At 40.1% G+C, this 24,846-nt stretch overlaps 1 protein-coding gene across 1 annotated transcript; it reads left to right on the top strand.

Annotated features, from left to right (window-relative positions):
* Positions 1-21,403: 21,403 nt before the first annotated feature.
* LOC124266405 lies at positions 21,404-24,219 on the top strand. The gene is made up of 3 exons (XM_046701214.1): positions 21,404-21,660; positions 22,498-22,714; positions 23,723-24,219. Exons 1-3 carry the CDS (start codon positions 21,460-21,462, stop codon positions 24,121-24,123), a joined length of 819 nt encoding a protein of 272 aa, XP_046557170.1. The 5' UTR covers positions 21,404-21,459; the 3' UTR covers positions 24,124-24,219.
* Positions 24,220-24,846: the final 627 nt, after the last annotated feature.

Genomic DNA, 24,846 nt, shown 5'->3' with positions numbered 1-24,846 from the left:
GTAACTACCAGAATAAAATCGTGTGGACCCCAAGACGGACTTGTGTGCTGATGAGAGTCATATCCCCCAGAGCATCAACCTACTGAGGCGGATACTAGATTATCACAGATAGAGAATCAAAACTAGCATGTAACTGTGAAATTAAACTTTTATGGACAGTACAATATTAAAAACGGGCTGGAGATCACCCGCAACTGTGTTTTAATTCATGCATGGAAATGTCTGCAATTGCGGCTATAGCATACATGAAAAAGGTACCTGTGCATACGGCAATATACGATGTGCATATGTTTCAAAGATGAAGCTTCATATGAAATAACCGCTCACAGTTAAGAAATATCGGGAAACGGTCCAACATCTACTCATACTTACGCCTCAGGCCTCGGTAATGGATTGAATCCAATAATCTCAAATTGCTTTTGCATGCCCCATCATATATGATGGAGCCGTAGTCAAGTGCGGAGCGAATGAGTACTCTATATAGTTGGAGGAGGGTTCAAACCGAAACATGAGTCTCATTAACCTATTCAGACAATGACCTACTTTTCAGCCGTTCCGAATTTTCTCGTGTGAAAGTGAAAATAGACATCACAAACAACTATGCTTACACTGAATTCAAGAAAATGGTATTTACAAATGGATTTTAATTTTAAACTTTAATATCATGGTATTTCTATATTTTATGGCGAGGTGTAGGCAGCATGACGTCAAAGACTGCCCCTTGGTGATGTCGTAAAATGATTCACAATGCACCTGGCACACTGGTTACACGTGTTATGTGTTTTTTTAGCTTTTTCAGTGTAGTTCTGTAACGCACAATGTGATTGATATAATATCAAGTCCGTACCCGACCGCCAAACCTTTCTAACGGGAGAGCCTCGTTTTGAGATTTTCAAGATTTCCAGGTTTCCGTTTGTCAGAGTTCACCGTGCGACACAGCACGTTGCACGGTGTGTTTGCAAGGATTAGAAGGAGCGTAGTGTTGCAATATACAAGTGCTTAGATGTATCAAATAATACCGATTAATAATTATGCATCCAGTTAAATGAATTGGTTCCAAAATTCTGGACTGGTTATTGTACTAAATTGCGCAATAGTATGGGACCCAGTAAACAGGAAACGAGCCTGTTGTGTAATCAATGTTTTGACTTGTGGGATCGTCTTCCTACTTTGAGTTTCAAAACAACTTTTAATATAGCCAGTGCCTTCAGGCTATTATTTTATGAATATTGTATACGAGGCCAAAATGTCAAATGTTATCGAAAATAATAGCCAGGAATTTGGCTTCATTTACAACTTTGATAGGTGTGGCATTTAGATTCAATTCTTGGTCTTTATGTGGTTTATATTTTCTGCAAAAATGAATATATTGGCTTGTGGTTTTCGAGAAAGATTCACTGTTATAAAATCGATTAATTGTCATGCAATTCACCTTCAAACCCTTCATGCATCATAGATGCGCACTGTTTTCATCAGCTCATGAAGGACAACGAATTGTCTGACGTTATCGACAAATTAATAAATCAATTGAAAAACTCAATTTAATGCCATCTGCGTCCATGAAGCGACCTGGAGTTCATTCATTAATGACACCGAGGGTGTCACTTGTGCTATCTCAATGGACCAGTGAGACCTGACACCGATGTGAAACTACTGGCACTCTCATTAAGAGAGACGAAAGCGTGTTATAACATCCTAAAATATCCTGTTATATATTTTTAACACTGCATTGCTACAAAGACAAGTAACACCGAACAAGTTTCTCTGTGCAGCATTAGGTATTTGGGATACTGTTCCTATATGTGGATATTGACGGATATATTCCTCGAGCAAGGTAACCACCATTTACTATACTTATAGCCTTTTTAGATGGAATCAAAATATTAATTTTGAATAATAGCTATCAGTTATTCTAAACTGTCATTTTATTGACCATATTTAGTAAAACTTAAAACTTAAATACCTCGATATTGGGATGTATGATTTCTGATAAATTACACTTTCATTCGATCATTACACACAGTTTTTTAAAGTTATACATTGGCTATTTTGTACCGAACCACATGTATGTCATTACTTTGGGCACCAGGGAAACATACTAGCTAATGGAGGGTACTTCGGTATAAATGGAACAGGTGAATTTTAATTTAATAGCACTTTTACACTGTACACCATCCCGGATGGGACTCAACCCCAAAAAAGTACTAGAATCTGTTCTTAATTAGGAAAGTGTAATCCCACATATGTTACATTTGACCACTTTCTAAATGGCATTGTGTAATCCTTCTTTTAGTTGCATCAAAGAGGTTTACTCCATTAAAAGAAATGAATTAAACAAACAAACAAACAAAAACAGCAATACGATATACAAGTGCTTCGATGATATGAAGTACTACTAGAATCACACAGAGTTATCGTTCTTATTTGAAGTATAGTTCTAATGTTCATGCGCCAATATGAAATCTCCCAGAGGGACACGAGTCGCTATTCGGCTTGTCGCGGAATAACACGAGTTGTTCACGAATGTGAAAAGACCATTCGTAACTACTCGTCCCTTTCCGTAACCTGAAAGTAGACTCGTACCCCTCTCGTAGCAATGTCCGGGAGAAATATTCCTCCAGCCAATCAGAATGCGCGTATGTAGAGAAGAAATTGGGTTATAATAGGTCTTAGAAATATTTTTCATTTGGGCTTGCATAATATTTTCCCAGACACTTCAAGTAAATTCTAATTAATGCATAGTCCTCCTGGTTTTCCTGATTTTTTATAACAAGGATATATTAACATTATGGCGTAGGAAAGTATTTAAGCATGTTCAACATACCCTTTGAGGTTATTTCCTTGGTGTGGATGCCATGTGTGTTTTCCAAGTAAACTAGAGCTACATGCATTTGAAAATTGTTCGGCGACTAAACTATTTCTTTCTCTCTGCGCCTTTGCGCTGAGACAGAGCCACGTTCAATAAAATGGCTACGAGAGATGTACGAGTCTACTTTCAGGTTACGGAAAGAGACGATTGGTTACGAATAGTAAAAAGACTAGTCCCCCTCATTCGTCACCACTCGTCGCTTTCCGTAACCTGCAAAGTTCGGGGATCTTAAACGTAACGTGAGGAACGTCTACTCCCCAAAACTGGCTGCGATAGAATGGGGCCCAAATAATTATTATACTATCACATATGTTTACGAGGTACGTCTTCCGTAGGATAGCGATGCTGATCTTCAGTAACCCATGACTTGGTTGACACATGTCATCGGTTCCCAATTGCGCAGATCGATGCTCATATGCTGTTGATCACTGGATTGTCTGGTCCAGGCTCGATTATTTACAGACCGCCGCCATATAGCTGGGATATTGCTGAGTAAAACTAAATTCACTCACTCGCTCAGTAGGATAGCTGACAAAGTTCTATACTAACCACAATCATGATTGTAGGTACCACACAAAATCAGACAATAAAAGTATAATTTAAAAAGTACTTTTTTATATATATATACTATCCCAAAAAAGAAACGCATAGGCGTTTTGTATTTTAAAAATCTTTTAATCACCTATTGTGTTCAAACAATCGTTAAAATATGTAAAGTGTTGATAACATGATTTTACACAATTGCACTAGTAAACAATCGACTTAACCTGAAAATGTTGATTTAAATGAGATTTCTTACAAGGATTAAAAGGCATCGCCAGATTAAATTGTGCAGCAAAGAGCATGCACTGTCTGGCTATAAAAATCTATATTACTTTCGGAAATCGGCATTCGTTTTGAAGGAGTTTCATGGTCAAATTACTACACCACGCCTTGACGCTGCGACACTGAACATCGCCATTGAAAGAATGCACGTTGGAGATTACCAATCTTCTGTTGCCAGGCGTCTGAATGTTAGTCTGAGCATGATATCACAGCTTGCAGCTCGTTACAACCAAACTGATATAACAAATGACCGTCCCCGTACAGGCAGACCTCGAGTCACCACTGAAGCCCAAGATCGGTACATCCGGGTACTCCATTTGCGTGATCGTACTGCCACGAATGAGAGCACAGCAGCCAGGGTGCCTGGACTTCGGAGGATATTCGGTCAAACTGTACGGAACAGATTGAGAGAGATTGGACTGAGAGCCAGGAGACCCGACGTTGGGGCCGTGCTACGTGGTCACCATCGCTCTAAACGTCTCCGTTATCCCTTGGTTGTGGTGTAGATATTTCCTTCTTCTAAACTGAAGCAAAAATGCATGTACTAAAGTCTTATTGTGGACGAGTTATACATGTTTGAAAATACAACATTTTTTGCAACAGATTTCTTGGTTATGCGTTTCTTTTTTTTGGATAGTATAATTACATTTCTGTCACGCGTTGATTCAGTTCGAAAAGAGTACGCCCGGAGAGCGGAAGGTCGCGGGTTCGATCCCCGACGGGGTCATACCAAAAGACGTTAAAATATGGTACTTGTTGGTCCCTGCCTGGCGCTCGGCATTAATGGGTACAACAAGGACTGGTCGGCTCGGAGTCAGTATAATGTGTCTGAGTGGGGTATTCATGCTTCACTGCGGAATGGTATCTCAGTGGGCTAGCACTATAAAACCAGCTTCAGTCTGGGCTAGTACAAGCAGCCGCACATACATATACACACGCATGCACGTCATCATATGAGCGAAATATTCTCAAGCACGACGTTAAACCCAATTTCACCTCATCTCGAAAAAGAGTTTAGTGTGAATCCAACAAACAACAAAGAGATGTAAATCGCCAGTGCCAAGAGCTGCGATATGATTAACAATTGTGTTCATAACAAACTAACTATACAAATCAATACACAACTCAACAAAGGATTACAATAACAGTACAAAATAGAGATAAAGTATATATTCAATGGTAAAACAAAGACAATTACATTATAATATTTGATATTATTTATTTGACCTGAGCACCATCCAATCGCATGTAAAAATTGAATTACCTCGAGCCCAACATCTCAATATGTGTCTCTTTCCAGCAAGTCAGAATGAGGGTCAAATTAAGAAAATGGGTGTTCCTGATTCTGGTTCTTTGCACTTCACTGTTTCTTGTGGCTCGACATAGAATTAGAACGGCCAGTTTTGACACAAGGCAGCACATGTCTGCAAACGCATACGCATCTGAATCCAAGAGAGTAAATCGAAAGACAGTAAAACTTGACATCCGATGTGTGGGAGCAGATCAGCACCAGGCAGAGGATCTATTTTGTATGGTATGTAAGCAGTACTCTTCTCTCCTTCTGTGCAATATCAATTATTGAAAAGTTTTAGTGTTTTCTTGTAATCAAGACATGGTTTTACAGAAAAAAGTAGCTTTACCAACGTTTTGTGCGCGCACATCACTGATGTTAGCCAAAAAACTTAACTTTTATCCAGGTATGTGTGTGTGTGTGCGTGCGTGCGTGCGTGCGTGCGTGCGTGCGTGCGTGCGTGCGTGCGTGCGTGTGTGTGTGTGTGAGAATATCCATCTACAAGTCTGATAACAGTCAGAGAATAACGCCTTTCATTATCAGTTAAATAAACCTCAGTAACGTGCACGTGGTATTTTGTAATACTCTATGACATATCCCAGGAAAGACCCACATATCTGCCAAACTTCAAGAACCCCTGCTGGTATTCAAGAGAGGTTGGGAAATTACGTCTCAAGTGTGTACCTTATTACCATCTTCTTGGAGTGGCCAAATCAAGTACCACCGACCTCGCCTACCGCATACGGGTCCATGACGACGTCATCGGATGTAACAGTTGTATTGGGGAGAAGGAAAGTTTCTACTGGTGCCGTAGAAGATATGGTAATACTGACATTATTTCCGTACTTCTTGGTACAAATGTTCACATACAGACTAGTGTATTTATACCACGTAATTATGGAACAAATATCACGCACATAGTGGATTATTGTTAGATGTAATAATTCGTAGGATTAAATAAATCTTGGCGGAAAAAAGGTGCTATTAAATAATCACTAAGGGACAGATTTCAGGTACATACAATTTGAGTTCAGATCTTATTCCGAGCGTATTTTGAAATATGCACATACTTATGAATCAATAATGTTACATCACAATTGCCGTGAGTGGAAAACCTATAGTGCCTGGCCAAAAGTGAGTCATCAAAATGGCCGCAGGAAATATTTGAAGTGCGGTACCTGTTTTATTTTGCATTTCTTGTAATTGTTTTAAAATATAATTGAGTTGAAACACATAAGGTAAGTTGACTGGTATATCTGTGGTAATTCAAACCGGAAATAGGACTAAAGGGAGGTAAGTTAAATATTTCCTGTCGTCTGCTAGCCATGGCTGCCAAACGTAAACAAATGACAACTGAGCAAAAAGAAATCGCTGTCAATTTACATCTAGATGGCCGAAGTCAAAGATATACTGCTGATATATTAGGAGTAAGTCAGTCTGGGATATGTACATTTTTTAAGTGATTTGCTGAAAGGGAAATATCGAAAAAGGATCACGAAGTGGTCGGCACTCTTTGTGCGATGATCCGGCGGATCGGAAGATTCTTCGTCGTGTTAGGGACAATCGAAGAACACATTTGAGTGAACTGACCAATATTGTGAATCTGTCATTGCCTCATATTCGTGTAGCATAGCTATTTATTATATGTAATTTAACTTTTTAACTGTGTTGTGCTGCTGGGTGCTCTCTCTCTCTCTCTCTCTCTCTCTCTCTCTCTCTCTCTCTCTCTCTCTCTCTCTCTCTCTCTCTCTCTCTCTCTCTCTCTCTCTCTCTCTCTCTCTCTCTCTCTCTCTCTCTCTCTCTCTCTCTTTGTTGAGAGAACGCATCTGCTCTGTAAATAAGGTGAAAACTGTAAATAAAGTCTCTCAAAGACCTGTCAAGAATAAGAAGAAACCAGATCTCACTCATCGCAGGCTCATCTGCTCTGTAAATAAAGTAAAAACTGTAAATAAAGTCTCTCAAAGACCTGTCAAGAATAAGAAGAAACCAGATCTCACTCATCGCAGGCTCATCTGCTCTGTAAATAAAGTAAAAACTGTAAATAAAGTCTCTCAAAGACCTGTCAAGAATAAGAAGAAACCAGATCTCACTCATCGCAGGCTCAAAAGAAACAACACACTTCTAGTAAATCGTCTCCTCAAATTAGAGAATGTCTTTATTGTGGAAAAACTTATGTCATGCTGAAAGATAAAAGCCCAACTTGGGGAAAGACTTGCTCTAAATGACACTGTGACTCCAGTTGTTATGCCCTCTCGTCGTGTACCGATTGCTCTCCGTCCGAAGCTGAAGGCTGTACTGGATCGTATGCAGGAACTTGGTGTGATTACCCCGGTCAGCCAGCCCACTCCTTGGGTAAGCCAAATCGCCATTACCCAGAAACGTTCAGGTGATCTCAGGATTTGTCTTGACCCACAAGAACCCAATAAAGCTCTCCATCGAGAACACTATACTATTCCTGTCCTTGAGGATACTCTGCACGTACTCGGACAATCTCGTGTTTTCTCAAAAGCAGATCTCTCATACTGGCACTGTTTGCTCGATGAAGACTCCAGAGTACTCACTACTTTCCAAACCTGCTTCGAAACATACAGGTGGCTTAGACTTCCTTTCAAACGAAATGTCTCATCTGAGATATTCAAACGCAAACTCAATGAAGCCCTAGAAGGACTTCCTGGCGTCATATGCATTGTTGACGATGTACTCATACATGGGAAAGACATCACTGAACATGATGAGAATCTCCAGAAATTCCTTGCTAGATGTCGGGAGAAGAACATTCGACTGAACCCTAAGAAGTTGCAGCGAAATCACTTTCATGGGTCACGCGATCACGAAGGAAGGACTCAAGTCTGATCCAGAAAAGGTTAGAGCCATCCATGAGATGCCTGCCCCAACCAACACTGAGGAACCACGTTTCCTGGGACTAGTTACCTATCTGGCCAAATTTCTCCCTCACTTGAGTGAAGTCACCTCTCCATTGCGTAACTCACAAAAAAGGAGGTACCATGGACAAGGTCCCAATTTCAACAAGACTCCTTCTACAAGGTGAAGTCCATGGTCTCATCTACTCCTGTGTTATCATTCTATGACCCAACCAAGCCAGCCACTCTGGAGAACGAGGCCTGTGAACATGGTCTTGGCTCAGTACTGGCACAGGAAGGTCGCCCTGTCACCCATGCCAGTCGGTCGCTGACCGATGCAGAGAGGCGCTACGTGCATATTGAAAAAGAATTGCTTTCTGTAGTTTTCGGCTTACAGAAATTCCACCAGTATACTTATGGCCGACATGTGACTGCCATCACAGATCACAAACCTCTTGCTGCCATAGTGAAGAAACCCTTGTCAAAAGCACCTACTCGACTCCAAAGTTGTGATTCCAGCATCTATGAGTGGAGAATTGAAGAGGAAACTCCATGTAGGACACACGGGGTCAGTTCTTGCCTTCAACGTGCTAAGAGTACTGTGTTCTGGCCCTTGATGTCAAGTGATACTAGACAATATTTCGAATCCTGTGATATCTGCTAGAAGTTCTGTGACAAGCAGTCACCAGAACCGCTCTACATACGAAATTCCCGATCATCCCTGGGAAAAGGTTGGAAGTGATATCTTCACTATTGAAGGAAGAAACTACTTAGTAGTCACAGATTACTATAGCACTTCGAACTTGACTTTCTGCCTGACACTACCTCGGAGACCGTAAAACAAAAGCTGAAACACCACTTTGCCCGCCACGGCATCCCTCGAGTTGTCATCAGCGATGGTTGACCTCAGTACACTAGTGACAAATTCAAGATGTTCAGAGAGTCATGGGGTTTTGCCTACGAAACCGCAAGCCCTGACAATAGCAAGGCAAATGGAACTGCAGAGGCTGCCGTCAAGATCGCGAAACGGATGATGCGCAAGTGCAGAGAAGCCAAGGAGGATCCTTATCTTGGACATTGAACATCCGAAATACACCAACAAAAGGTCTGGAAACCAGCCCAGCTCAACGTCTCTTTGTTCGCACAACGAAAACGCAACTTCCAAGCTCAGTCTCCAGTCTCAAACCTCTCTCTGAGACCAACACTAAAGCCAACTTGGTTGACAAACGTCTGAATATACTTGATCGTCACAATCGGAGATACTCTGGCAAGCCACTCCCACCTTTGAGAGTGGGAGATCACGTTAGGATGCAACCCATCCAAAAGGGACAGAAGGAATGGACGGAAGCCACAGTGCAATCCAAAATGAAGAGTCGAACTTGCATTGTGATGTCTAAGAAAGGCCATACCTATATATAGAAGGAATCGTCAACAGTTACGGCTGACTCGTAACTCTGGAGACGACGACCCAGACCCTGGAGTCCTAGACAACACTCCTATTCACTCTGAAAAAAGGATGAACGTGCAGTCCAATGACACTCCTGCAACTGCACCACGTGTTGTTCCTGACAACTCCGTCAACAAGCGACATATTGTTCCTAAAGATATCCCACAGACTAATCCTGTGCTCCCTTGCACAACCCGGTCTGGCCGTGTTGTCAAACCGGCCAAGAAATACGATGCATAGGCTGAAATGTGTTAAAGTTTGTTTTTAAGTTTTAATATGTATTTCACATGGACTCTTAATCCTAGTAGGATATTACTTTTCAGTTATGCCAAAGGACTCTAAATGGTTGAGTTGAAATATTGTTTCAAGATTCCTATGGACTCTTAAACTGCTTGAGCGTAGTGGTAATGAAAGTTTGAATTTGATTCTTCGAAGATCAATCTGCAGCGTCATGAAAAGTCCCACTCATGTGAACGTGTTATATCTACTTCTCTCTTAAAGGAACGTGGTACGTACTCAAGGTTATGCGAGTTGTGCCCCTTTGTTGACGCACGTGAACTACGTCACTATATAGGTCGTCCGCCATGATAAAAGAAGCTCAAACGATATTTGCTGTTCTATATTACTGAAGTCAGGTGCCATACACGCACGAACACGTAACAGTGGTTGGCGTAAGCCCAGCGAAGTGAGGCGGCCGTAAAATATCTGTGATGTGTTTTGTTTGTTTGGTTGTTGTTGTGTTGTTGTTGTTGTTTTTTGTGAGGGGGTGTCAGTTTCAGCGGTGTGGGGACTCTGGTACCGGTTGAAGGTACCATCAATGCAGTCAAATATATCAGTGTCCTTGAGGACAATTTGTAGCCAGTTATCACCAAGAACTTTGCCAATAACGAGTGGATTTTCCAAGATGACAATGCGCCGGTCCACTCGCCTCATTGGAAACAGGAAAATGATGTCCATTGTATGACTTGGCCCTCAGAGCCCTGACATCAATATTATTGAAAAAATATGGCGGACATTGAAAATTCAAGTGGAAAAAGAAATACACAACATCAAAAGCAGAGAAGTCTTAGTGCAAACGGTCACTAGACTCTGCACTCGTCTCCCACTTCACTATATTCAGAGCTTATATGAGTCGATTCCTAGGAGATTGAGACACGTAATTCTCGCCAAGGGTCATGTAACCAAATACTGATCACCAAAGGTAAGTGTACCTACCTTGTATTTCGTTTATTTGGAAAAAACGAGACATACCCGCACCAGACAAAATCGCACGGCGGCCATTTTGATGACTCACCTTTGGCCAGGCACTGTATATGTGGAATCCTTTTATTCTACTATTGAGAGCTAAAGCAATAACTCATATGAGTGAGTGAGTGAGTGAGTATAGTTTTACGCCGCTCTCAACAATATTCCAGCTATATGGCGGCGGTCTGTAAATAATCGAGCCTGGACCAGACAATCCAGTGATCAACAGCACGAGCGTCGATCTGTCTGCGCCATTGGGAACCGATGGTAACTCATATGAAGTGTCGCATACTAACATGGTGGTATTATTGTCATTATTTTTCCGTATTTCTTGTGTCCGATAACACCGATGATGAAAGGAAATGTAAACGAAATTATAAAACAAAATGCGAAACAACAAACCTTATACCAAATCTAAATCAACCTGCCTAATAAGTATTTCTGAAATATAACCTATTTGTGTCAATGTTAAGAACATGGTCACAGGATTATTATAAGCATTCATCCTTATTATTTGCGTCGTGACACCAACTTGATGACAGTTACATGCAAAGTATCGAGCTTCGAAGCTGTGTCTTGCTCCTATCTGTTGCATGATCCCTCAGTTTTCGCACCAAGATCCGGCATATAATTGGTCTTCAGTGACCCATGCTTGTCGTAAGAGGGGACTAACGGGATCGGATGGTCCGCATCGCTGACTTCGTTGATACATGTCATCGTATCCCAATTGCGTAGATCGATGCTCATGCTGTTGATCACGGGATTGTCTATTCCAGTCAATTATTTCAGAAGGCCGCCATATAGCTCGAATATTGCTGAGTGCAGCGTAAAACTAAACTCATTTACTCGGGATTCACACACCTAAAGTACAATTTTCAGTTGGACCACTGTCAGCTGCTTTCCTACGAGTGATGATCTGGGGACATTGTTGTTTCATTCCAGTGCCTGAGCTTAGTCATACGCCGCCTGTAGCAATATTCCAGCGAGATCACGGCAAGGGGCACCAGAAATGGGCTTCACTCATTGTACCCATGTCGTAAACCGAACCCGGCTCTTTGGCGTGAAGTTTTGACCACTAGGCTCCCCCATCGCCCCTGTTTGATTCTAAAGTCTAATAAATCTATTTTGGTATATGTTCAGTTGCTCGTCAGAAATAATACCGGAGGAACAGTATGTGAATACAGTAACGCTGAAAACGTATGACCGATATTTAAAATCGATGACATTAACACAGGTTATGAATGGTCAATGCAAGAGAGGCCCCCTTGCAACTTCAGCTGTTTTCAACAAATGTTCTCTGCCGCGTCACAGAGGATAGAGCAAAAGACTACACGAACAGGTTACCACAACATGATTACAGGTAGGTACACATGATAAAGAAATATGTTGACGATTTGAAAATTCCTGCCTGCCCTTCTATTATATTTCTATGTTTGTCAGCAGAAACCCCGTGGTTTAACCAAAACGGTAAATGTCTAGGACTCGTTTTACTGATGGTTCATGCTTCCTCTCACATCAAACGTTGTATAAATGAAATTATGTGCTGCGCGGCTTTAAGCAAACTCGCTTACTCATGTACTACCTCAGATTTCCGAGGATTGCCAAGTCTACCCCAAAATATACATAACCATCTTTCCTGAATCATTGGTCAAATTTGGAATTCCAACCATGTCGAGATATGTCTCAGGGCACGCAAAGACGCTTGTTACCTGTGCAGGGCATCCCTACGCCTCATACCTTACAGAATAATGCAGAAAAAAATCATTTCAATAAATCTCTGTAATTTTGCTTAATCTACTGCCAACCCCCAATCCATTCCTTCTTCGCATAACTTGTATTACATTTAAATCCCATTTTATTGGGGTTGTTGATGTTACATTCTATAAAGTTTACTGAGAAAAAATGCCGTTCAACAATAGCATGTATTTTATTTCTATTTGTCCAGGTGACGCAACGCCATCAGATTTTTCCGATTTCCGAGGTTGGCACAAAATACCTCAAAATGCAGGTTTAGAGAAACCAGTGGTTCTGACACCCCATCTTATGAGACACGTGTATGCTGATCCAAAGTTCATCCTCATCCTAAGAAATCCAACTGAGAGGTATCAGCATTATGTGTGGATTTTGTGTATGCGTAATACCTGGGATTTGTTTTGGGTCTTTTTAAACAGAAAAGACAACTGGTTTGAGAAAATTGTCCATTGTCATAAAATGTTCACTGTATATATCTTAAGATCTCAAGCCTATGAGTTGCCGATCTTGAAAGTAAAGGTGACACTCTGAAATACGCATTAAGCTAATGACCGTATAGACTAAAGAATAATTGTCAAACATCGTCGTAATGATTGTGCATTTCTGTGCATTCCTTCGCGTATGCAAACTTCTACATGCACTAGTTGCCAAGTGGTTAATCCGCTCGCTCGTCACGCTGAAGACCTGGGTTCGATTCCCCACATGGGCACAATGCGTGAAGCCCTATTCTGGTGTCCCCCGCCCTGACATTTTTGAAATATTGCTAAAAGTGGTGTAAAACCATACTCACTCATTCTACATGCACATACTTATTTTCTTGCATTAGGTCAATTCTACAATTACTGATATATCATTCGTGTACATTCGAGCACATTGGGGTTTCGGATACAGTCCTGAAACATCCTGGAATCCTTCTGATATGCATGTGTATGCCACGAAACTTCCAATATCACTGTTTGGTAGTGATTCAAAAACAAATACCCGTACAAGGGAAACTGTCTCATGAACGTGAACAGGTTCCATTTTGAGGTGAATACTAATACAAAAGTTTGGGTTTTTTTCATTGGGGCAAAAGCATTCTAAAGTCATGTTCACTGGTTAACATTGACCAAAACGTTTGTGAAATTGCAAAAAACCGCACCCGTACTTCTGCCTATTTCGGAAACATCCGACAGTTAATGAGCAGAAGCGAGTACCACATGGCATGACGTCATATGTGGCTATTGTCAATGGCTTCTTCTTTGGTTTTACCTGACAACCTGACAGTCACCATGGATTCTGAAGCAGTGAAAGATGTTCCTGATGTCATAGTTGACATGGACGTCAGGAGTGTAAAAGGTCATGTCAGTTCACGGACTTGCAAGCGTAATATGCATAATGGCCGAAGCTGAGATAGCAGAAACTGGTTTCGCGATTAAAATGTACATAATAACTCTTTTGCATTAGAATTGGGGTACATGTTTCTGATGACTTTATCTTTAACCCAGTCAGTTATTGCAATTTTCCATTAGTCTCCTTTAAGGGCAATCCATAGTATCCCTACTGAATACCAAAGTGAAATATCAGAATGTTGACAGAACGTGAACATTTATCACTATTAAATATTTTGTGGTACAGTTCATCAAGGAATAATTGGTGACTTCTATACCTCCTTATGATATGATTGCAGGTTATATTCTGACTTCATGATGATGGGTGGACGTTCAGCTGCAGATTTCCATAACGCTGCCAGTCAATCTATTCAGATCGAGGGGCCTGCATGAAGAACCACACTGTGGAACAATGTCTGTACAGTCTGGACTTAGCACAAAGACTTCGGGTATGAAAACGTTTTGATTCTAAAGCATGTTCAAATGATAGATTACTCCAGATGTTTTACAGTCCTTTGCTGACTGATTATTTAACAACTTATATTTATTATATATGCAATATGTTTCTCGTGACTATATGGCTGAAATATTGCTGAGGTGACGTTAAATTTTAACTCACTCACTCAAATGCATCGTTAATGGATGATCCAAAGTCTGTTCTTTTCTTTCACAGACTCGTATTTTCCTGGGGTGTTATTCAGTGTATATGCGAGAATGGCTGAAGGTTTTCCCCAGAGAGCAATTCCTTATATTGCGAACAGAGGACCACGATCAAGATCCAAAAGCTCGACTAAGAAAAGTGTACAACTATTTGAAACTAAGTGAGATTTCATTTCTTTCTTTTCCTCTCATAAATAGCGTTCTCCGTTAACCCAACAGAAAGTACAACGCAGTCCTATTTGCATAAGATAAGCCAGCTTGAAAGTTCACCATATCAACTCCGTTACACTTACACATATTCCTCCTACGGGAAAGATCATATTCCGCCATACTGTATTTCAGATTATACAGAAGATTGGTTGACTTCAATCGCCAATATCACACATAAGCGGGTGAACAAGATGAAGTTAAAGAAGGGGCCTATGCTTAAAAAGACGCGTGTTTTGCTGGACAATTTTTACAGAAGATACAACAAGGATTTGGCAGATCTACTTCAAGACAAGCGATTTCTGTGGTTGACATAGAATCAGCTAAAGAGAATTAAGTGTGGAGAATTGAACCAACAAGCATGTTCATGTAAGCAATTACGAATGACTCAATGTAAGACAAATGCAGAATAAAGCTTCAGACGATAAGCATTAAAGGCACTATATATCACACCACACTTCTCTAAAAATATATAATGCATTTCTCTCAATGATACTAACTAACACCGATCGGGGAAGCTACCATATAATATGTTCCCCTAAAAATTAGGTATTTAGATTACAATTTTAAATTAAAAAGTTTGAATGAATCATACGAATCATACATGTCATACAGGTGGCCCCACCTTAGGCAAGTGAGTTTGTTCAAAATTGCCTCTTTTCACACAGTAGAAAATGGGTACCCGGTGAGATAAGTCACGTGACTATTAATCTTTTATGGCCTCACAGGCAGCTTGGCTTATCCGGGTCAATAATAATCAGATTGTGTGTTATAGCACTTTGAGAATGTACCTTGTACATGGAAACGGCCCAATATAAATTCACATATAGTATTATTATTCTTAAAACCGGATCCCACTTGAGGTATAAAAATTCAATTCTATTATTATAACTGTGGTTACACTACTTATGCATCATATATTTGTAATATCGTATTCTCACAAGGTTTGGGTTATGTATGGATGCTTAAGTCTGTAAGAGATACATCCTTTTTTATTAACGCCTTTAAAAATGTTGCTATTAATATGTTCTTCCAAACCTGGACTTGTACTCTGAATAATAGCTTCAAAAGTTTATTTATCGTAAATATAAAAGCATTTTAGCTTCTGAGAAATATTTAGATTGCATTATTGACTTAGAAATATATTTGTTAAGTTAAGATGTGGTTTATTAAGATTAAAATATAATGAAGGAGATGGTTAGGAATAGATAACTCTCAACGATTTTGTAATATTGTAATTTACTTACGAGTACCATTTTTTATTCATTTGTACATTATATAGCACTTTACGAATTAAATATTTACAATATGTATATCGTAAAAATCCAAACATGTACAAATACAGATCTAGTCTATCAACGGATGATGTATTAGTTTTAAAAAGCTAAAGTATTTTTTATGATGTGCATATAAATTAAGAGATAGTATATGTAAAACTTGAGATGATAGATATCATATATACAATCTTCGTTCACCATACTTTATATAATGTTATGTTTTGTTAACCACGGCAATATTGCAATTGATCTCTTGTATATAAAACTGTATATACATGTAGTTTGCATTGTATATTGGCCTGAGGCCTTCGTACTGGAAATAAACACTTGACTTGACTTACTTTGACAAAATCACGTTAACAATCTTTGAGAGAAACAATTCTCATGCCACGCCTAACAAATGTTCGATGTGAACGTGCAACTGGCATGCCCCAGGCTTGCTGGACTACTGTGGCTGTTGCGCGAGCCATGAGATGCAATAGACCTACAATTCACAACCCGAAGACATGTGGGCATCAAACAGGTACGATATGTGATCGCCCCAGGACGGTCATAAGTGATGTCACATGCCGAAAACAATCAAACTGTGCTGCGTCATTTGCGTAATCTGTTTACGATCGCTGCGTCTACCAATAACGCAGTAGATGTTTGATTGGTATGAAGATGAAATCCAGAAAATGCTTTCTGTTCATCAATAACACACTGTGCCCACACAAAACCGCTTGCGCGCTGTCCGTCCTCGTAACTGACTTCCTTCTGACACAGGTAAATCGTAATGGAAGTCTACCCTGGGCACAGCTACACCTGCGCTGGAACCAAATACAATGGAATAAGGTTGTGTTTAGCAGACAGACAGACAGAGGGATTTCGGTCTCAGCGTACAGATAACACATATATAAACATACGTATAAAATATAACATAAATGTGAGCGACTCTTTAAAGGTCACATGCAACATAAAACACACCTTTGCAGATTCTAATACCTTTCGGTATGGACTTACAGTAACAAATTATCAAAAATGCAAATTCAACTTATAAAGGAAACCCGCGAAATCGGAATTCAAACGATTCACTAAATTCACCCCAGCTGGGGTGAAAAGTGGTTTCAACACTATATATTGGAAGTTTTCAATAATGTGATATTTTACGATCAGTGATAACAAGACAAAGTTGAATCAATCATAACCTAGGTTATGAAATGGTCGAAATTGAACCTGATATGAGGTTTCGAAATGTGTACTTCAAAACCTAGGTTTAGAAATGATCAGTGCAAAGTCACAGTAGAGGTCTACCTGATTCTGGAAGGAACCTACTTTACTACAGACAAAATCGGAGATAGGTTTATAAGGGGTATAACCATACTCAAGTAACCTTCACAGCCATACACATCCTTAAACATTCGATACGTTCGTAGTTTATTACCTCCCGTTCTACCGCTTGACTTGCATAATAAATCATACCAAATCAAAATTTATGACAGCAACCAATATTGCCAGGACAGTTTACCGACATAGTTTCTTTTGGCCGCGAGTTTACATTGAATAACACTAGAACATCAGGTATTAGAATGACAGTTAATGTAACATATGTTATAATATATAATCATGATAATCCACTTCACATTGTTATAAACGTTAAATGAACGTCCCAACTGATTTGGGTTTTTTTTATCCTATTGTGTACCAAAGTACAACTATCAAAATGTCATAGCGGTGCTTATCAAACTACACAGTCATGGTTGCATGTAGATTGTACATGTTAAGATATACAATGTACATTGTTCATAAATCCAAAAACAAATATTTGGATAAATCGACACAATGCCATTTACGACTATCGGAAATCGTACGCAACAACAGAGTGTATGGCAACGTCAAGTTGACGTATACATTTTAAGCTAAATGGCAATAATTGCCAACACAAATGAAGCGTTATCATGGACTATGACAAACTTGGACCCACAATTCGAGTTACGTCCCTTAGTATGTGGCAGGATCCAAGTACTGCTGATCGAATCCTTAATTTGCAACCACTATGCTAAAAGGGTTTGTAATTGTCTCCAAGTGGTAAACGGTCGTCCCAATACATCTGAGATATCGCAGAAAGCGGTGTGAGGCTCGGTTAACTCCCTCGCCGCCATGTCAGTGGACGTCACTAGTTGTGCTGAATATCTTATGTGCTTGATAGGTATAACTGACATCGCATCAGTGACTGTATAAATGGCGCAGACTTTGGGTGAACACGTTACTATCAGACCTCATGGAAGCTACCATATAATATAGTCCCCCCAAAAAGTTACGTATTTAGATTACAGTATTGAATTAAAAAGTTCGAATGAATTAGTGCAACGTTGCCCTCTACCGGCCGAACATTATTTCAGGCGAACTCCATAGTGTTATGTCCCTTGGAGCGCTCTTTACGAATATCTTACACACAAACATGTGAAGGTCCGGGTTAGAATGAACATTCAGTAACCCATGCTTGTCATAAGAGACGACTAACGGGATCGGGTGGTCAGGCTCGCTGGCTTGGTTGACACATGTCATCGGTTCCCAGTTGCGCAGGGCGATGCTCATGATGTTGATCATTGGAGTGTCTGGTCCAGACTCGATTATTTACAGACTGCCGCTATATAGCTGGAATGTTGCTGAGTGTGGCGTAAAACTTAACTCACTCACTCACTCCTACGCACAACTTGTGATTGAAACTAGTTCGGCAAACACCGACAACACCGCGAGCAAGTGTTTTCGAGTGTTCTCTGTGTGGAAGGTGTTCGCCTCGAAGTTTCAATTATCGATTTCAGGCAAGTCGTGAGGGATAATTATTAATAAGTCTTTTGTTGCATCAATAGGAAGCTAAAGGGATTGTTTTCAATATAATACAAACTTTATAATAAAAAGTGTTTGCAGCTGAAAATCCTGATGCTGTTTATTGAACTATTACTGTGTGTACATGTGCGTGACTTGAATATCATCCTGATCATTACTTACTCTCTCCCTGCGGTAGGCGTTGGCTTGAACCCTGTGCATCAATAGAGGACCTCCCAGGAAAGACATTCCCTCCTTGTGCAAGTCCGCAAGAGAGTCATAGAAGTAACATGTGTTTGATCCTTACATTGTTTTCCTATCCGTCAAATGCTTACAGACACGTGGATGATAACAGAAGTGAATTGAAATAAAAAATTGAAAGTCACAACAGAAAGAAAATTAATTTATATTTAAACAAAGGGATTATGAGCTGCAGATGTCATCACGTGTCAGATTTTACGAATATTGACGAAGCCTTGTTGCTGTCGAAAAAACTGAGCTAAGTTTCAAGGCAATGAATGAGTAGTAAGTTTAGTTTTACGCCGTTTTAGCAATATTACAGCAATGTCACGGCGGGGGACACCAGAAATGGGCTTCATACATTGTACCCATGTGGGGAATCGAACCCGGGCCTTCGGCGTGATGAACGAACGCTTTAACCACTAGGCTATCCCACCGCCCCTTCAAGGCATTGAATTACAAAGTGCCGACAATGTAGACCCTGGTTAAAATGACGCCTCTCTCAGATCCCTGATGAACACTGTAGTAGTTGTGATCCATATAGGACAGTAGGAAATCCAATTGTTGGTACGGACGGTTATCACTGCGCCATACATTACATGATTTAGTCAAAAGCACCATGGTCAAAACCTGGGGAAGGCTGTCATACATATCTGACCATTATATCATAGATAGATTGTATTGTGTTAGGACACGCCTACAGAGGTAGGGACGACACTAAACTGGCATGTATACATAGCTGACAATTACAACATAGAAAGGTTGTATTGATTTGTATTGTATTGTATTAGGACACGCCTATAACAGTAAGGACGACACTAAACTGGCATACACATCTGACCATTATACCATAGATAGATTGTATTGTATTAGGACACGCCTTCAACAGTAAGGACGACACTAAACTGGCATGTATACACAGCTGACAATAACAACACGGAAAGGTTATATTGATTTGATTTGTATTGTATTGTACTGTATTAGGACACGCCTTCAACAGTAAGGACGACACTAAACTGGCATACACATCTGACCATTATACCATAGATAGATTGTATTGTATTAGGACACGCCTATAACAGTAAGGACGACACTAAACTGGCATACACATCTGACCATTATACCATAGATAGATTGTATTGTGTTAGGACACGCCTATAACAGTAAGGACGACACTAAACTGGCATACACATCTGACCATTATACCATAGATAGATTGTATTGTATTAGGACACGCCTATAACAGTAAGGACGACACTAAACTGGAATACACATCTGACCATTATTCCATAGATAGATTGTATTGTGTTAGGACACGCCTATAACAGTAAGGACGACACTAAACTGGCATACACATCTGACCATTATATCATAGATAGATTGTATTGTATTAGGACACGCCTATAACAGTAAGGACGACACTAAACTGGCATACACATCTGACCATTATTCCATAGATAGATTGTATTGCATTAGGACACGCCTTCAGCAGTAAGGACGACACTAAACTGGCATGTATACATAGCTGACAATTACAACATAGAAAGGTTGTATTCATTTGCATTGTATTGTATTGTATTAGGACACGCCAATAACAGTAAGGACGACACTAAACTGGCATACACATCTGACCATTATTCCATAGATAGAGTGTATTGCATTAGGACACGCCTTCAGCAGTAAGGACGACACTAAACTGGAATACACATCTGACCATTATACCATAGATAGATTGTATTGTATTAGGACACCACGCCTTCAACAGTAAGGACGACACTAAACTGGCATACATATCTGACCATTATACCATAGATAGATTGTATTGTATTAGGACACCACGCCTTCAACAGTAAGGACGACACTAAACTGGCATACACATCTGACCATTATATCATAGATAGATTGTATTGTATTAGGACACCACGCCTTCAACAGTAAGGACGACACTAAACTGGCATACACATCTGACCATTATATCATAGATAGATTGTATTGTATTAGGACACCACGCCTTCAACAGTAAGGACGACACTAAACTGGCATACATATCTGACCATTATATCATAGATAGATTGTATTGTATTAGGACACGCCTTCAACAGTAAGGACGACACTAAACTGGCATGCACATCTGACCAATAGAAAGATATGATAGACACTTATCTGGCACAAACATCTGACCAATGTCTCATGCTTATAGGACAATTTGCAGACATAGCCACACATGGCAAAATAGGTAATCTGCAAGCACATTTATCAGATATACACCTGTCCTTAGACAAGATCCTAACCTGTGCCTTAATTGCAGCCACTACCTGATATAAACTCATTGATTCAACCGGAATAATGCGGACCGACGAACAAGTTCAGAAGTCTTCTCGTAGTACATGTACAAAATAAAAATGCATAAGACCATTTATAAAACTTAAGTATCTTTATTTATTGTTTGCTTGTGACATTTTCAAATCTTAAATGTACACATTCTGCTGTAGATTTTATAATTTCAGATCTTATCATGTGGAACAGGCAGGTCGTCTATTTTCGTCGATATCATTATCTGCAGTCTGAAGTACAGCACTGTAGGCCGCATTACCACTGACGGTCATCATGTTGAGACTTATTGTTCTTGGGGCTCTCTTGTCCCCCCAAGCAGTTGGTCTCATCGCTCCTCTGACCAGCGTCGGGGGGGAGACAGATGTCGGTAACTTAGTAAGTCACGTCACCCTGCTGGAACAGATGGTTCAGAAACTTCAGACAGAGCAGACATCTACCGCATCGCAGTTGGTGGCCACGCAGTCTCAACTGAAGGTACCTGAGATAGAGATGTAGAAGACTGAGTAGTCTGGAGATAAGAGTTTGTTCATCTCACCATTGGCCAGGTCTATTTCCACAAATGTGTGGAAGTAATGCTCATGTTTGCATACTGAAGGTGATGGAGAATGTCTACTGTAAACCCTGCCACTTAATTTTTTTATATTGATTCCAATTTTCCAAAAACGTATGTTGATATATAATGTATATATATCGAACCCGGGCCTTCAGCCTGACGAGCAAACGCTTTAACCACTAGGCTTGGCCTCAATGACAAAGATACAAATTTATGACAACCATTATTGGCATGAGTATGTAATCGTTGTCAGGCACCACTGGTGTTTCTAAATGTGAGTGAGTGAGTTTAGTTTTACGCCGATTTTAGCAATATCCCAGCAATATATCACGGTGGGAGACAACAGAAATGGGCTTCACACATTGTACCCATGTGGGGAATCGAACCTGGGGCTTCGGCGTGACGAGAGGGCGCTTTAACCATTAGGCTACCCCCACCTTCCCGGTATTTCTAAAATATTCATGATAAATAATTAAAACACTAGCCTTATTGATTATTCTGCTTATATTTCCTCTATAAAGTAAGATGATGACTTCTTCTTTTTAAAATGGCAACCATTATTCCAAGTATTCAAACCTGACCAATGTATGCAGCAACCGCTTTTCACCTGATTGCCTTTTTCAAAAGTTATCTCTGTTTAGTTAAATGCATTAATTATTTGTTTATGTATTTGTATATACACTGATGTAACTTTGGAAACATATTATTAAAAAAGTAAGATGGTGACTTTAATGGTAGTACATGTGTGTACCCCACAGACAACGACCGATGAACTGACTGCCGTCAAAACAGAACTCCATGCAGCGCAGACAGAGCTGGGTGTAGCGAAGTATCAGCTCTCAAAACTGCCCACGTCCATCGAGCTGAATGACCTTGTGGCCAAACTCAATAACACTGCCAGTGCAATAAATGCCACAAATCAGGACCTTGCTTCTATCAAACAAACTGTTGCCGGCATGGCGCAGAACAATGCAGGTGATATTTTATATAAAACCAGTGGAGCCATAGGTATCAATCATTACATTCAATATTATCTTACCTTCATGTAAAATACTTTAATTTCCTTGGTCAATGAAGGTTTAACAAATTTCCGTTTCCCTCCCAGGAGGGTGACAACTGGAAAAAATATTACCCGCTGCCACGGTAACCGCCAAGCTCTCCGCCGAGAAGCTGAAGCGCTAACAATCGTATGAGGTCATAATATGAAGCATGCCGTGCCCGGAGTTTGAAAACCGTTCGATCAGCTGTTTTTGCGTTCTCTTTGTACAGATTTATTTTACCGACTTTCACTGCTTTATTTAAGCTATTTTATACATTGAGTGGTTTGCACATTCAGCTTAAACATAATTAACAATTTTTATAGCAGTTTTATGCTTGTCAGAATATGTTTCACTGATGTTAAAAATCCAGTCGAGAGGCAGACGCCATTTTGTTTGTATGTCATATAGTCGGTAGCGATCTTTAACATAAAATAAAATGATATTTTGTACATTTAACATGGCGGTACGATAAATACGTTGTAGGCTTCTTCCTCGGGTAATACGGTCTGATGTACGCCTCTTTGTAGCAGTGTCACCCGAGCCGGTATGATTTATTATTGACTCAGCAAGTTCCACACAACTCATTAAGACATAAGACCCCATAAGGAGTACTAACGGTGGAAATATATCGCGGCAAGGTTTCATCTTCGTACTGACAGGTGTATCTCAATAGATGACCATTTACGTTTTAACCATTACGATCGATTCTATGAAACATTCATTTCTCATGCTGGCCTATTCCATAATATCAGGAGAAGTAATTGTTGCGGATTGAATCCGGTATTCATCTCGTTTTGCCCTATCTTTTAGTCTGTCACTGCAAACGTTTCAAGCTTCACTTCGTTTTATAAACGTTTACAAAACACAACTGAAATACATATACCTGGCGCCAACAACATCACACACAAGTATTTAAATTCAAGTCATTTCTATCTGTTTCCAGTTGTTGCCTTCGAAGTTCGACTGTCTACCCACATTAGACCTGCATTGACCTCAATCATCAAGTTCGACGACGTTCGCTACAACCAGGGAGGTGGCTTCAACGTGACGACAGGCGTCTTCACCGCCCCCGTCGCTGGGACGTACATACTTTGGGCCAGCATGATAGCTTACGACTTCTCCGATTCTCTTGGTATATCTCTGTTCAAGGGTTCGGAAAAGATCGCCCGAGCATGGGGCGAGAACCCTGCGTCTGACAAGAATGAGGATGACACCCTGATCCTGACAACGGTATACCTGGATGTTGGGGACCAAACATGGTACGTCAGAGAGTCGGGGACGGCACGGATTGAGGGATTCTCCTACTCCGGCTACGGCGGGGCGCTTATCCAGGCCCACAGATAGAATCGCTTTGTCAATTTTAGAGATGAAATTTCACTAGAAATTCTACAAGCTTGTGTCGTATCTCTATTCGGTTTAATAAATATCATCGAAACTTAACTGGGCATCATACATTAAAATATTTATTAAGTATGACATTTATATCTGCTTGTGAACTCATAATTGAGAGAGTAAGTGAGTTTATTTAAAGCCGACTATTGCAATATTCCCGCGGCGAGAGGAATATTTATACAGCATTTTGTGTTCAACTCCGAGCGTCTCCCTGTTGTATTATTTACAGTGTGACTGTCATACTTTTGTTCCAGTGAAAACCCTTATCAATTCTAAAATTGGAATGTTGTTTAGGTAAAACAAATATGATTGTCTTTTTAAATTGTTATTTAGTTTGTTTGTGATTTATGTATGTTGATTGAAATCATTCCTTAAATCAATCGCATGTTTTCATCGCGCAGCAATGTAGTCATTAAATAGAAAAAGGTTCAAAATATATCCCTCATGCACGTAAACGTCTGGTGGAATTCATCGACACGTTCAGTGCCTTTTCTAGTTTCACGCCACACATAAAACCTTTACACTGTATACTATAAGGACTTGGGGAATTAAAGAGTGAATAAATGAGTTTATGTTTATGCCGCTTTCAGCAATATTTCAGCAATATCACGGAGGGAGACATCGGAAATGGGCTTCATACATTGTACCCATGTGGGGAATCGAACCCGGGTCCTC

This window comes from Haliotis rubra, unplaced genomic scaffold (genome assembly GCF_003918875.1).
Source record: "Haliotis rubra isolate DU_JTF1 unplaced genomic scaffold, ASM391887v1 Scf1254, whole genome shotgun sequence".
NCBI classification, from domain to species: Eukaryota; Metazoa; Mollusca; class Gastropoda; order Lepetellida; family Haliotidae; genus Haliotis; species Haliotis rubra.
This window is presented reverse-complemented; position numbering and strand designations above follow the sequence as displayed.